General features: G+C 39.9%; 1 protein-coding gene across 1 annotated transcript in view; it reads left to right on the top strand.

Moving 5' to 3' along the window:
• Positions 1–15,935, top strand: part of LOC136326182 (Golgi pH regulator) — a 71,139-nt gene that overhangs the window by 27,403 nt on the left and 27,801 nt on the right. Inside the window, exons 6-8 of the mRNA XM_066261727.1 lie at positions 5,690–5,810; positions 6,443–6,523; positions 14,489–14,598. Of these exons, the coding sequence (XP_066117824.1) occupies positions 5,690–5,810; positions 6,443–6,523; positions 14,489–14,598 (312 nt within the window). The remainder of the gene's footprint in view (positions 1–5,689; positions 5,811–6,442; positions 6,524–14,488; positions 14,599–15,935) is intronic.

Raw genomic sequence — 15,935 nt, 5'->3', positions numbered from 1 at the left:
GTCACTGTACAGAAAGATTTGGAGAAGAGAGACCCTGATAATATAGCTCTCATATAAACTATTTCAAATAAACCCACATAGAGACAAATATGTTTGTGATAATTAGAAATGCGGAACAAGCCCTGGCCGGTTGGCTCAGCGGTAGAGCGTCGGCCTAGCGTGCGGAGGACCCGGGTTCGATTCCCGGCCAGGGCACATAGGAGAAGCGCCCATTTGCTTCTCCACCCCTCCGCCGCGCTTTCCTCTCTGTCTCTCTCTTCCCCTCCCGCAGCCAAGGCTCCATTGGAGCAAAGATGGCCCGGGCGCTGGGGATGGCTCTGTGGCCTCTGCCCCAGGCGCTAGAGTGGCTCTGGTCGCAACATGGCGACGCCCAGGATGGGCAGAGCATCGCCCCCTGGTGGGCAGAGCGTCGCCCCATGGTGGGCGTGCTGGGTGGATCCCGGTCGGGCGCATGCGGGAGTCTGTCTGACTGTCTCTCCCTGTTTCCAGCTTCAGAAAAATGCAAAAAAAAAAAAAAAGAAAAAAGAAAAAAAGAAATGCGGAACAACAGTTAGAAGGACCCCCATGACTGCTTACAACAATGGCACAAGGTCACATTCAGTCCAAAGATGTGACTGATGCCAGTCTCCAGCTTTTCCCTGTGAGTAGTCAGCTCAGGTGATCAGTGCAGTCAGACCTTGCCCAACTGAAAAAGATCATCACATCCTATTGTACTTTACTCCTTTTTCTAAATTCTATGGAACTATCTTGAGGAACACACTGAGAGGAAGAGCCAGGGAGATAGTTTCAGTTTTAGTCTTAGCTTTGTGCTCCAGTGAGAAAGCATTTTGGTTTTATGTCCAAATGTACAGGTGTCTAATTTATTTCATCCTAAGAGAGTAAATTAGAAGAAAAGTTAGACAGTGGCTAAAAAGCAGCCAGACTTACACTGCTTTCTTAGAGCTTCTTCAGGACTGTCCCAACAACCAGTAGGGTTTGTTGCTATGGAAACCACAAAAACCATAAGACCTACAGTGGAAATATGTCTGTAAAAGTGAAAGTACTTCTCAAGCAGTATCTGAACCTAGAAAGGTTAGAAGACATGCCAGAGGAGGAAAGAGTAAGAGAGTCTAAGAAATGATATGAAGCAAGAATCTGTGTGAACAAATGGCAACACTGAGATGGTCTTTGCAAGTTGCTTTATCTGGCTTTCTGTTTATTAACTGGAAAACAGGAAAACTAACAATGTCCTTTACTTCATAGAAATGATGATATTAAATAGATGATATCTACAAAGTACTTTAAACCAGAAAAAATATTCAATAAAGGGGTACCACCTTAAAGGGATAAAAGTAAAGGAGACATTTTTCTAGTTTTTTAATTTAATAAATTATATTTATCCCTTGATTTTTTTTTTTTATATATAATATATAACCGGGTGACAATTTTGTACCCACAGACAACAAACATTTGTTAAACACCTTCCATGTTCTAGGCAGCCAGGAAAGCAAATATCAATAAGACATGATCTGTCCTATAAAAAAAATGCAAACTCAAGAGGTATATGGAAAGTAGAATGAACAGAATTTAGGTGAGGACTTATTCATTTAACATTCCACAACTGTTTACTGAGTACCTAGTTTATATTAAGTGCTGGAGATACAACCAGGTACAAAAGTTAGTTTATGCCTTCCTGATATTTATAATCTGGCAGGAGGGACTAAACAGTAAAGAGGTAAGTATATAAACAAATAATTGCCAATTGTGACCACTGTCATCAAGGAACAAACAAATAGCTCTGACTATGCAGATGAGGATATCAAATTTAATACAAGTGGTTAGAGTCAAACTTTCTTCATTTAAACTGAGATGTAATCCTGACCAGGCAGTGGCACAGTGGATAGATCGTCGGACTGGGATGCGGAGGATCCAGGTTCTAGACCCTGAGGTCACCAGCTTGAGCATGGGCTCATCTGGTTTGAGCAAAGCTCACCAGCTTGGACCCAAGGTCGCTGGCTCGAGCAAGGGGTTACTCGGTCTGCTGATGGCCCGCGGTCAAGACACTTATGAGAAAGCAATCAATGAACAACTAAGGTGTCGCAATGAAAAATGGATGATTGATGTTTCTCATCTTTCTCTGTTCCTGTCTGTCTGTCCCTATCTATCCCTCTCTCTGACATTCTCTCCGTCTCTGTAAAAAAATAAAATAAAACTGAGATGTAAAGGACAACACTGAAGGTAGACCCAGCAAGAAGGCATAAGAGAACCTGACCGGTGGTGGCACCCAAGGTCACTGGCTTGAGCAAAGGGTCACTGGTTCAGCTTGAGTCCCCAGTCAAGGCATGTGTAAGAAGCAATCAATAAGCCACTAAAATGAAGCAACTACGAGTTGATGCTTATTTCTCTCCTCTTCTGTCTCTCCCTTCTTGTCCTTCTCTCTCTCTCTCTCTCTCTCTCTCTCTCTCTCTCTCTCTCTCTTAGTGAAGTAAAGAGGGTTCAAGGGACAGACAGGAAGAAAGAGAGATAAGAAGCATCAACTCGTAGTTGCATCACTTTAGTTGTTCATTGATTGCTTCTCATTCGTTCCTTGACTGGGTGGCTCCAGCTGAGCCAGTGGCCTCTTGCTCAAGCCAGCAACCTTTTGGGCTCAAGCTGGTGACCATGGCATCATCTCTATGACCCCACACTCAAGCCAGTGACTCTACATTTAAGCTGGTGAGCCTTCTCTCAAGTTGGCGACTTCAGGGTTTCAAACCTGGGTCCTCAGCATCCCAGGTTGACACTCTATCCAGTGCATCACCACCTGGTGAGGCCTCTCTCTCTCTTAAAAAAAAAAAAAAGAAAGAAAGACATTATATAAAGCTTCAAGGTAAAAAATACCTTGATGTATTATAGAGGGAATAAGAGACAGAATGAAGAGTAGTGGTATTGAGTTTTTATTTTGGTGACTAGATAGTTGATGTCATTTTCTAAGATAGTTCATGCAGAAGAAGGGATATAATTTGAGCTTGGGATATATTGAATTCAAGTTGACTCTGCACATTCAACTGATGTTCAGTAGGCAATTGGATATAAATTTGGGAACTTAGGATAAAGATAATGGAGTCATCAGTCATCCATCAGATTCATGGATCTAACTCCAGGAATCTAATAAATTGGTCATCACCAGCTAAATGTCATTAGATGAAGCTGGGCAAATGAATGAGATCACTCAAGGAAGGTGTATATACTGAAATAATAGAATTCTGGTCCATGCAGAACAAAAAGACCAAAAAGAAGCAACTAGAGAAGTAAAAGGAAAACTGGGGGAAATGCTAATATGAAAGCCAAGAAAGGAAATAATTTTAAATAGGAGTAATTCCATATCATAAAAGGGTAAATAAAACAAGGATTGGAAAATGTCATTGAATTTTACAACCAGAAGAAAATTCATGACCATAGTATAATAATGGGTAAGAGCCCAGGCTCTGGAGGTAGATTGCTTGGATTTTAATCCTGACTCTGCCAATTAGAAGCTGTGTGGCCTCAACTAAGTTACTTAGTCTCTTTATGCCTCCATTTCCTCACTATAAAGTGAAGTTTTCAATAATATCTACCTCATAGGGTTGTTAGGAGAAATAAATGAATTAATATAAGTAGAATGCTTAGAACAGTACCTGGTACAGCTGCTTGAATATTACCTATTATATTGCCATTACTATTTTTAGTAAAAGCAGCTGCATTTAGCATAGAAGAATGGGATGGAAGCTGAATTGCAGGCAGTCAAGGAATAAATTGAGGTGAAGAAGAGGTGACTGGGAGTGTAAACTTCTTTCAAGAAATTTGGATATTAAGGAGAAGATAGAGAGGATTGGTAACTAGAGCTAAACTCAAGACCAAGGACAGACTTTTTATTAAGAAAGAGAGACTTGAAACTGAAGGGAAAGAACCAGAAAAGAAGAAAAAATTAGAGATGCGAGAGAGAGGACAGGCAATAGAATAAGATTCTGGGGAGTTGGAAAGGACATAAGATCAAAAGCACAAGTAGAGAAGTCTTAGCTTTAAACACCGTATTGTTCTGAGGGGAACAAGTTAGGATGGTTGCAGATGTAAATATAGTAAAGGGGAGGTAGTTCGTGTGTAATAACTTATTTCCTATAGAATAATGGTGTTAACTATGGAGAACAAAGATTGGAAAAGTGGATTGAAGAGTATCTGCCGAGGGGCGTGGGAAGAGATGGCTGACCAAGCAAGAAAAGGCTTATTCAGTAGGGTTGTGAGCTATGTTAAGACTAGAGACCATAAATCTGTAGTGGTACCAGTATCAGTGTGTGTTCTAGTAATTTTAGGCAGCTCAGGTATGGCCACAGGGAAGGAGGAGAGTAGAGGACTGAGAGTCCTGGCAAGAGTTGTTGAAGCAAGAAAACCTGGATCCCAAGCTCAGAGAAGAAGAAAATGGAAGGTAAGGGAAAGCAAAAGACGAGAGACCAAAGGTCCTAAAGAGCTCTGAAATGGTGTAGTGGGAATAAAGGACCAAGGGGACTCACTACTATTAAAACTAAGAGAATTTCGGAATAGCAGCTGTGGCGTTTAGCCATAGAAGTAAATGGCTAAAGTGGATTCTGTCCTAGAAATAGAAAGTGAAAAACATTAAAACTTTTTTTTTTCCTGTAACACCACATGTTCTGAATTATTCTTTAGCCTTGCTTTCTCTCATTTATTCCAAATATATCAACAGCAGCATTTATTTTAGCTACTGAGTTGATTTTTAGTGTTCTTGAATAAAGAAATAATAATTAGAATACAATTGATAATCTGTTTTTTTCTTCTTTTCCAAATGAGAGAAGGAAGAATAGAGAGACAGACTCCCACATGTGTCCCAACAAGGATCCACCTGGCAATCCCCATCTGGGGCTATGCTCACAACTGAACTATTTTTAATGCCTGAGTTGGGGACTCCACAGAGCCATCCTCAGTGCCCAGGGCCAATGCACTCAAATTAATCAAGCCATGGTTATAGAAGGGGAAGAGAGCAAAGGAGGGGGATGGGTAGAGAAGCATATGGTCACTTATCTTGTGTGCCCGGATTGGGAATCAAACCCAGGACATCCACACACCAGGCCGACATTCTACCACCGAGCCAACCAGCCAGGGCCACAATCAATACTCTGAAATTCATCTTTGCCTTTGAATTCCTTAGTCATTCATAAATTCAGCCCATTTTTTAGATGCATTATACATTTGTTGGTGGCAAAAATGAATAGCACATAAGCTAAAGAGCTTATAACCTAATAGAGAATGTATATATTGAGGGTTATTATAGCAGAAAGTGCTACCTGCTATTTATACTCTGCCAACAGATTTACTTTCCTGTTGTTTTGGGGGGGGGGGGTTTGGGGGGGGGTTATTTGCCAAAACTTACTGAAAGTACTTTGCTTTGTTGGAGTTTGTACCACCTTGAGTAAGCAGTCAATAGTGTTATTTACATTTATTGTTGTTATTTTATTATTACCATCACCTAATAATAGAGATGACTATGGAAGTATATGAGATAGGAGAAGAATCAATAGATAATCAATATTTATTGCAGATTATCTATATGGTAATAAAATCTGGCCTCTAAGTTAGTGTATGTAATAGTTGATACTTTCAGTGATGTTTCCTTTTGCAGTGCATATGAAAGTCATTTCATCTCTGTTACCAGGCATTAATGTGCTTTGACGTTTTTTAGGGATCTTGTCCATAGAACAGCTCATCAGCCGGGTAGGTGTTATTGGTGTGACTCTCATGGCTCTTCTTTCTGGATTTGGTGCTGTCAACTGCCCATACACTTACATGTCCTATTTCCTCAGGTAATGAGATCTTCATCTCTTTTCTTTTTTCCCTTTACTTCTTGAATATATGTGTCATATCATGCCACCATCCTTTATACTTAAATATTAGACCTATGACACTGCCTTTGTATTCTTTTCCTCTTTCATGGTATTGACCTAGTAATCTGTCTAAATAAGTCTTATCCCTTATATTGCTTGTGTTTATTTGTCCTTCATTTATTTATTTTAATGGCAATATCAATTTGACACTCCTTACTCCCTACTCACTACCCCCCCTTTTAAAGGCACATTTCTAGTAGACAGTAATGTGAGCTACTCCCAACAAATTAGTTCCTCCCAAAAGTAGAACAGTAGAAGACAAATACCAAGTTAAAAGTGTGCTTTCACATGCACCATAAATGTTATTGAATGAAAGCTAAGAAAAACTGTAAGAGAGCTAGTTATCTTCCATTGCCCTGAGACCCAGAAATATAAGCTGTAAAAAATGACATTAAAAGTACAATATTTTTGCTCATTTTAATATTTTCTGGAAAAAGACAGTTTCTTGAATTGCTAAGTAATGATTAAAGTATATGTGTTTCTCTAGCTGTTTTGTGTTATGCCCAAGGATGGGACCCCAAAACATTACTAACAGTTTGTGCCTATTATAGGAATGTGACTGATATAGATATCCTAGCCCTGGAACGGCGACTACTCCAAACCATGGATATGATCATAAGCAAAAAGAAAAGGTAAGATATTAGCACATTGGCCCTGGCCAGTTGGCTCAGTGGTAGAGCATCAACCCAGCATATGGAAGTCCTGGGTTCGATTCCCAGTCAGGGCAAACAGGAGAAGCAACCATCTGCTTCTCCACCCCTCTTCCTCTCTCTCCTCGCCCTTCTCTCTCTCTCTCTCTCTCTCTCTCTCTCTCTCTCTTTCTCCTCTTCCTCCTCCTGCAGCCATAGCTCAATTGATTGTAGGGCACTGAGGATGGCTCCATGGTGCCTTCCACCTCAGGTGCTAAAAATAGCTCAGTTACAAGCTTGGACCCCAGATGGGCAGAGCATCAGCCCCAGATGAGGGTTGCCAGGTGGATCCCAGTTGGACACATGCAAGAGTCTATCTCTCTATCTCCCCTTCTCTCACTTAAATATATTTTTAAAAAGATATTAGCATATTAAAAAACTTGTACTGTTAGAATTTCTCAACAAGAAAATTTGACTATGAATTGGTGTTAACAGGGAATTTCATCTTACTCATTTCCGTTATAAGTTAAGGTATCATCGAAGACTTAGTGTCTAGTCCTGTGTGAAAGAAAGTTTTCAAATACAACTGTATTTCCTGATTTTAGCTAAATTCTCTTGAGATGAATCATTAGTATAATTTATATTTCAAGATATTCTACCTTGAATGTTTGTCCTAAAATTTGTGTGTGTGTATGTGAGAAAGAGACCGGGGTGGGGGTGGGGGGGGGGGACAACAACAGGAACAGAAAGGAGAGAGAGATGAGAAGCATCAATTCTTCATTGCAGCACCTTAGTTGTTCGTTGATTGCTTTCTCATATGTGCCTTGACCTGGGAGCTACAGCAGACCAAGTGACCCCTTGCTCAAGCCAGCGACCTTGGTGAGCTATGCTCAAACCAGCAACCTCATGGTTTTGAACCTGTATCCTCTGCGTCCCAGTCCAATGCTCTATCCACTGCGCCACCACCTGGTCAGGCTGCCCTAAGTTTTTACAAACTTTTTCATGCCTGATTTCTACCTTTTCAACTTCCTTTTCTCTTAACTACTTTAAAAAATCCTTCAAGTCTTCAGCTACTGTTATTTTTATTATTTTAAAGTATGTTTGAAATGTATATTTGCAAAGTAGCATTTCCAGAAATCTATATCACAATGGTACAAGAATTAGCTCTAGATTCTGACTCTCTGAATTTTAATCTGTGGCCTGTAGCTCACAGTGACCTTAACCTAGTTACTTTATTCCCTTATATCTTAGTTTCCTTATCTGTAAAATGGAAATAATAATAATGAGCTGACATGTAAAGTTCTTAGAACAGTGAATTATACATAGCTAAGGAAAATTATTGAAGTTATTAGTAATCTCTGCAGGATAATTATTTGGTTTTAATGCTTCACCTTCATTTATTCTTTTGTATAGTCATTTACTTAATAATTATAGAAAGTCTAGTTTATTTCAAGTAGTGTACTAAATATTGGATAGTACATAAAAATACAAAGATGAACAAGATAATCAATTTCTACCTTTATGAAGCTTATTAATCTGTCTTTATTAAAATTATTACGTATATAACATGGTGACATAGAGGTTTTAAACTGCATGTTTTTGAATTTCATGTTTCTTCAACAATTTTTTTAGTAAGACCCATAGTCGAGTCAAAGAATTCTTAATGTCAGAGAAAGAAATAGACATTAGAATTATAGAGAGGCTGAGATTCACCAACTAATTATTTGTCTTCAGTTCTATATATCTTTACTAAGATACTGAAAGTAAACACACATATGTATACATTTACTTATTTTGTTTACATTTATTCTATACAGTTTATTTTCCATGAAAGAGTATGAATGCAGATTTTAAAAACATAACAATAAGAGCAGTGGTATTCAATATTAGAAGACCCTTATACAGAAACACTTCTATTTTGATTCCTAAGAACATTCTCCCTTTTACTATATTTCTTTTATCCACCCCCAGAGATGAATAATAACCCGTGTCAAGTTTGGATGTGCACTTTTAAGCCACTTTATCACTAATCATGGTTAGTAATTAGCCCTGATGTACCCCTATAGACCTTATCTAGTCAGGATCTGGGATGGTTTGTGGTCCTGCAACAGTCCTTATTAATCTGAGTGGCTCTCAGATGAATCAGCCTCCCAATTTGACCTAGTTACCACAGGTATTTACCCAGTTGGTCCAACAGGGCAGATAGACAGCTAACATGATAACACTGGGGCCCTTGGGATTCATGCAGTTCCCTTGCTATTTACCAAAATATTAAAAACATAAATTAGGCCCTGGCCGGTTGGCTCAGCGGTAGAGCGTCGGCCTGGCTTGCGGGGGGACCCGGGTTCGATTCCCGGCCAGGGCACACAGGAGAAGCGCCCATCTGCTTCTCCACCCCTCCCCCTCTCCTTCCTCTCTGTCTCTCTCTTCCCCTCCCGCAGCCGAGGCTCCATTGGAGCAAAGATGGCCCGGGCCCTGGGGATGGCTCCTTGGCCTCTGCCCCAGGCGCTAGAGTGGCTCTGGTCGTAACAGAGCGACTCCCCGTGCCGGGTGGATCCCGGTCGGGCGCATGCGGGAGTCTGTCTGACTGTCTCTCCCCGTTTCTAGCTTCAGAAAAATACAAAAAACAAACAAAAAAAAAAAAAACAGGCCCTGGCCGGTTGGCTCAGCGGTAGAGCGTCGGCCTAGCGTGCGGAGGACCCGGGTTCGATTCCCAGCCAGGGCACACAGGGGAAGCGCCCATTTGCTTCTCCACCCCTCCGCCGCGCTTTCCTCTCTGTCTCTCTCTTCCCCTCCCGCAGCCGAGGCTCCATTGGAGCGGAGATGGCCCGGGCGCTGGGGATGGCTCTGTGGCCTCTGCCTCAGGCGCTGGAGTGGCTCTGGTGGCAATATGGCGACGCCCAGGATGGGCAGAGCATCGCCCCCTGGTGGGCGGAGCTTCGCCCCTGGTGGGCGTGCCGGGTGGATCCCGGTCGGGTGCATGCGGGAGTCTGTCTGACTGTCTCTCCCCGTTTCCAGCTTCAGAAATTAAAAAAATAAATAAATAATAAAATAAAAAAAATTAAAAAAAAACAACACATAAATTAAAAAAAAAACTTTTCACAAACATTTTTAGACCATCTTTCAACTTAACAGCAGAGGGCCATACTGAGATGACATACAAGAAAAATAACATCTATTATAAACAAAAAAGTTAATGGTTAGAAATAGGGGCAGGAAAGGGTCACACTGTCTTCTTATTTGGAACACTGAATAGAAGGTGAGGTTTATAGCATTTGGGAAACATTAATCAAAAACCTAGTTCATATAGTATAAACATGCTGCTTTAGTGATCAAAGCCTTTAATTTTTTTCAGGTTGAGAGAATTAACTGATTTATTTTATTTTGATCTTCTGTTGACTTAGATATTAAAGCTTTTGTGTGGATAATCTATGAAATAGCTGAAATATAGTCTCTGTTCACAAACAATAGTAGTACAGTTTTGAGATTATGGTTTTGTAGAAGATGGAAAATATAGTTGTGCAACTACACCATGGTATAATGAAAAGAACTTGAACTAAGCAATCACATTACAATAAACTAGTTAAGTGATCTTGAGAAAATAGTAGACTGTATTAGTATCCTCATTTGCAAAATGACAGGGTTGACTAATAGGTCTATAGCAGGGGTCTATAGGATCCCTTTCAACCCACAAATTCTTAATTTATAATTTTTCACATAGCTATGACATACCAAAAAACCTGGAATCTATGATATGTATAAATTAAATGCAAGCTATTGCTATGAAGAAAAAATCTTAACCTCTATCCTTGAGTTAGGATTTTTTAGTCTCTCTTCTGAAAATTTATAAAAGTAAGAAAAAATATATATTCACTGGTTAAATCTCAACAGCTGCTGTCAAATCATATTAGAGAAAATTTCCAGAAATGGTACTATAAAGAGTTCAAGCTTTTCCTTTTACAGAAAAGCATAAAAACTGGAAAAATTATTAAAAACAGTAATTTGAAAGTACTGGAAAAATGAACAGAGACAAGTAGAAATTTGAGAAGTATATCAAGTAACTGCATGGTTATGGCTTCTTTGCCTGGAGTGTACTCTTCAACCACCGTCCAACCCTCCCAGCATCCACTCAAGTATACAGATTGATAGAGTTCAAGGCAGCAAAGTAACTGGAAATCTAAAAGGAAATTTTTGGAGCAAGAGAAGTGCAGAAAGTTAAGATCTAGAATCTAAGTATAAACTCTGCCCAAATCCCTGCCTCATCACTAAACAATACATATGCAAAGTGAATACCAGCGGGCCTAAGAAAACATAGATGAAAACTAGAAGGAGGTCTACCCTTGAGACAGAATGGCCAATCCACAGAGGTACAACATACTGTGTGATTCTACTTATATAACATTTTTGAAATGACAAAATGGAAATGGAAAACAGATTCTGGTTGCCAGGGTTTAGAGAGGAGTTGGAGGTGGGAGGAGGGCATTGGGCTATACAAGGGCAACACGCGGATCCTTGTAGTGATAGAAATGTTCTATACCTTGACTATATCAGTGTCATTTCCCTGGTTGTGATATTGTACCATAAATTTGCAGGATGTTTCCAGTCAGGGAAAGCATGGGATCTCTGTATTGTTTTACAACCATATGTGAACCTATAATTATCTCAAAACAAACCATTTAATTAAAAAAGTAACTTTTTAGATTACCACCAGTAATCACGGTGACCAGAAAACAGTAGGATGGCATATTTAAACCATAGTAAACATTTTTCAGCCTCTTCACTTGAAGACCACAGCCAAGCCTTAGCCAAGTGGATATGTTTTTCCAGATTGTGGGTTTTTAAAAGGCATTCAGCTAATATATTCTTGTTCTAGACCTACCTCTTAAAATAAAACAATAATGATGATGATCATGGTGGTGGCGGTAATCATAGTGAAGAAGAGCTCAAAATAAAAGCCCACTGATTGCCTAACCAGGTGGTGGCACAGTGGATAGAGCATCGGACTGGAATGCCAAGGACCCAGGTTCAAGACCCCGAGGTCGCCGGCTTGAGCACAGGCTCATCTGGTTTGAGCAAAAGCTCACCAGCTTGGACCCAAGGTCGCTGGCTCCAGCAAGGGGTTACTCAGTCTGCTGAAGGCCCACGGTCAAGGCACATATGAGAAAGCAATCAATGAACAATTAAGGTGTCGCAATGTGCAATGAAAAACTAACGATTGATGCTTCTCATCTCTCCGTTCCTGTCTATCCCTCTCTCTCTCTCTCTGTCTCTGTAAAAAATAAAAATAAAAAATAAAAAGAAAGCCCACTGATTGATTTTGGCCAGATGCTCAGTTGTGTGGAGCGTTGTCCCAGAGTGCAGAAGTTGTCAGTTTGATTCCCTGGTCAGGGCACATACAGGAACAGCTCCATGTTCCTGTCTCTCTCCCTGCCTCTCTCTCAAAAAAAAAAAAGAAAATAGTCCACTACTTGTTGACTTATATTGTTTTTTTATTCCTTTTTACCACATCTCTGGCAGTATGTTGTTACCTTTTCATTTTTAAATATATTAATTTTTTATCTGCAACTTATTTGATAAGAGCAAAATTGTTTTATAGGCAAATGATAAGTTGAAAGTGAAAGTGAATTGTTTAAAATAAGGCCAACTCTCACTCCTAGTGATTGTACTACCTCTCTACCCGTTATGGGGCTACAATTTTTTTTTCTTTATAGCAAGGGGTCAAAAGATTTTATTGGAAGGTGATAAATCAAGTAAAATAATGAAGATTTATTCATCAATACAATGGTAAATGCTGACCCTGGCCCGTTGGCTCAGCAGTTGAGCTTCGACTGTGTGGAAGTCTTGGGTTTGAGTCTCGGTCAGGTCACACAGGAGAGGCAACCATCTGCTTCTCCCTCCTTCTCTCTCTCTCTCCCTCTTCCCTTCCCACAACCATGGCTCGATTGATTTGAGCACATCGGCCCTGGGCACTGAGGAAGGCTCTGTCAAGCCTCTGCCTCAGGAGCTAAAAATAGCTTGGTTGTGAGTATGGCCCCAGGTAGGCAGAGCATCTGCTTCAGCCAGGGTTGTTGGGTGGATTCCAGTCATGGTGCAGGCAGGAGTCTGTCTCTGTTTCTCACTTAAAATGTGTATATGTGTGTGTGTGTGTATATATATATATGTATATGTATATGTATATGTATATGTATATGTATATATGTATGTCCCTGGCTGGTTTGTTCAGTGGTAGAGCATCGATGCAGGGTGTGGATGTTCTGGCTTCGATTCCTGGTCAGGGATCACAGGATAAGTGCCATCTGCTTCTCCACCCCACCCCCTCTCACTTCTCTCTCTTTCTTCCTCTCTTTCGGCCATGGCACCATTGGAGTGAGTTGGCCCCAGGTGCTGAGGATGGCTCCATGGCCTCGCCTCAGGCAGTAAGAAGAGCTCAGTTGCTGAGCAACAAAGCAACACCTCAGATGGGCAGAACATTATCCCCTAGTGGGCTTGCTGGGTGGATCCTGGTTGGGGCGCATGCAGGAGCCTGTCTCTCTGCTTCCCCTCCTCTCACTGAATAAAATTTTAAAACATGCAGTGGTAAGTGCTAAGAAAAACAGCAACTATAATTGAATAGAAGAATGAAAGGGAAGAAAAAAGAAAATACATTAATTTGGGGCTACAATATAGAGTAAGTCACCTTTATGTAATCAACCAGTTCCACTCCAAAGTCAGTCATTGTATTTGTTGTATTGTAGACATTCAAACTAAGGACAATAGAAAAATGGGCTCTGTACTCCCTCTCCTTTAATCCAGTATGGTAAGCTGAAGTGAACTTTTATTAATGGGTGAGATGGAATGTCTTCCTTATTTATGTACTTGTTTCTGCTTTCCCAACTGTGAAAATAGGAAAACTAAGGGTTGTGAGTCTTGTCAAGTCAAAATCTCCCTAGACGTGAGCCTCTTCTTGTTATTAACTTGATATTACATCTTCCAACAATGCTGAGTTACAGGGAATGTGTGTATAAAGGAAAGGCAGAAAGAGCCAAACTGGAGCTATATTTCATTCACTCAGCATCTAGGCGAAGGTCATTTTGTGGAGGAAATAGTTAAGTCATTGTTATTGGGAATACCATTTTGTATTTCATACCATTGGTACCATTGGCATGGATCCCTGCCACAGATACCATAAAATCTTTTAGCCCTCCTACTCTATTTTTATTAGACTTGTAGTGGTTCATTTTAGTCCTGTAAGCATTGGCCCTTTATATTCAAGTAATCATTTATGCACAAATGATCTTAGTTTTCTCACAAAGACCTTGTTCTTAAAACCTATATGTTGGGCTGAAACATGCTAGCAGCTACTAGTGAAGTGGTGGGTTCTCAATAGACTGAGAGGACTAGAGGAAGGCATAGTAAGTTTCCTGTTAACTTATTAATGGGAGGAGATTGGAGTTAGAGAGAGAATGGTGATGTTTTAGAAGAGTCCAGGTTTGTGTAATTTTGTTGGGCTTTTTTCTTTTTGTCTGCTATTGGAAACATTTGAGTTCCTAACATGTACCTGGTTCTTTAGCTAGGTGCATCACCTATTACTTTTTTTTCCCTTAAATGATAATAGTAATAATTATTAATATGTGAATAGCACTTTATAGTTTACAACCTGAGTTCTTATATATTATTTCATTTATCTTCACCACTATCCAGAGATGAGGAAATAAAACTCTGAGATTTCACAGCTTCTGAGTGACAGAGCCAATCCTCAAATTTATTACCTACTCCAAATTCTGTGATCTTCACAGAATTGATATCCTTCCCTAAACACCTCAGCAGATGAAACAGGCAGTTAAGAAATGACATAGAAGGTGGATGAGAATGGACTATGAGGGTCCGTGCTCCTTGCTGAGGTGTTTTTGTTTGGTTTTGGTTTTTGGGTGTTTTTGGTTATTTGGTTTGTATCAGGCATTTTTTGAATTGTTGTCTTTTTCATTTCAGGATGGCAATGACACGGAGAACTATGTTCCAGAAGGGGGAGGTGCATAGCAAACCATCAGGATTCTGGGGAATGATAAAAAGTGTTACCACTTCAGCACCAGGAAGTGAAAGTATCCTTTATCCCTCTGCTTGATTTTTTTTTTTAATTTCCATTTCTCAATTACAGTTGACATTCAATATTATTATTAGCTTCAGGTGTACAGCATAATGATTAGACATTTATGTAACTATGAAATGATCCCCTAGTACCCAGCTAGTACTATACATTCTTTTTCTCAACTCCAGACCAAGGGCAAGAGACAAAAGTAGTATTGGAATAGTCTTTTCTAAGGTACCTGACCACATCCACAGTCCCACCGGTCAGGGGTAGGCTTAGGAAATATAGTGTGTACAAAGTCATCTTTCCAGCACCCACAGATACTCATAAATCATTGTCTTTGAGCCGAAGAGATTCTAACAAGTGAGTCTTTCCATTTTACAGATGAGAAAGCAGACCCAGAGAAAGTTAAATCACACAGTGATTTGTGGCAGAGATATAGAACCAGAACTGTGGTCTCCCTTTCTTAGTTCTTTCCACTACACTACTGCATTTTCCACTCTGAAAAACAACTGCAAAATATAATGGCTTTCTTAAATGTCTGTAAGGGCCCATTTCTAAAACAAATTTTTAAGCAGCTTTGTATCTCCAGTGACTTTTTAATTTAAAAATCAAGCAGATTGAGTTAATGGATAGTTTTTGGCCCAGCTGGTTGCTGTATTAAACTAATTCCCAAACTGAATAACCAAAACTCTTTGTGGCTATCAAGCTATTAAGTCAAATTTGGGGGGCCCAGGGGTGAGATAGCATATTCCTGCTTCCCTGGCCTGAGGAAGTACAAATTCCCTTTTGCTTCAGTTGGAGGAAATGAATGTAATCTATTCTTGCTATAAATTATGACATATCTTTCTGGGGTCAAATACAAAGTACGAATTAGACCAAAGAAAGATAGAAGGACCAGAGGAGAAGGAAAAAAGGATTACTTTAAATTTATTTAATCAAGAAGCAATTATTTCACATCTCCTAAAATGAGGAACAGAATATAGCCTCACTCCTCAAGGAGCTTACTGTCTGTCTAATCATGAGAGGGGCAGACATGTTAACTAGTAAACTCTGTTGTTTGGTGGCTGGACCATGCCAGTTTCAGCTACTACTGAGGAAGCCCCTGAAGGGCTGATTTGTATAGTGAGGAACATTACAGAGGAGGGAGGATTTAGATTAAAGTCAATGCTTCTGTTTTAGAAGGGGCTGTCTTTGTATTTTTATTACTTAAAAATCTATAAAAGCCAAAGTTTATGTGTAAGCTATCTTAGTGACAGTAAGTCAAGTCAACAATGGTATCAGGATTCTTTACCTTCTCTGAGCCTGTTTTTCTAACTAGAAAAAATAGTAGCATGACCTCACTGAGTT

Source organism: Saccopteryx bilineata, chromosome 2 (genome assembly GCF_036850765.1).
Source record: "Saccopteryx bilineata isolate mSacBil1 chromosome 2, mSacBil1_pri_phased_curated, whole genome shotgun sequence".
In the NCBI taxonomy this organism is placed as follows: Eukaryota; Metazoa; Chordata; class Mammalia; order Chiroptera; family Emballonuridae; genus Saccopteryx; species Saccopteryx bilineata.
Note: the sequence above shows the minus strand (reverse complement) of the source record. Positions and strands in the feature narration are given on the sequence as shown.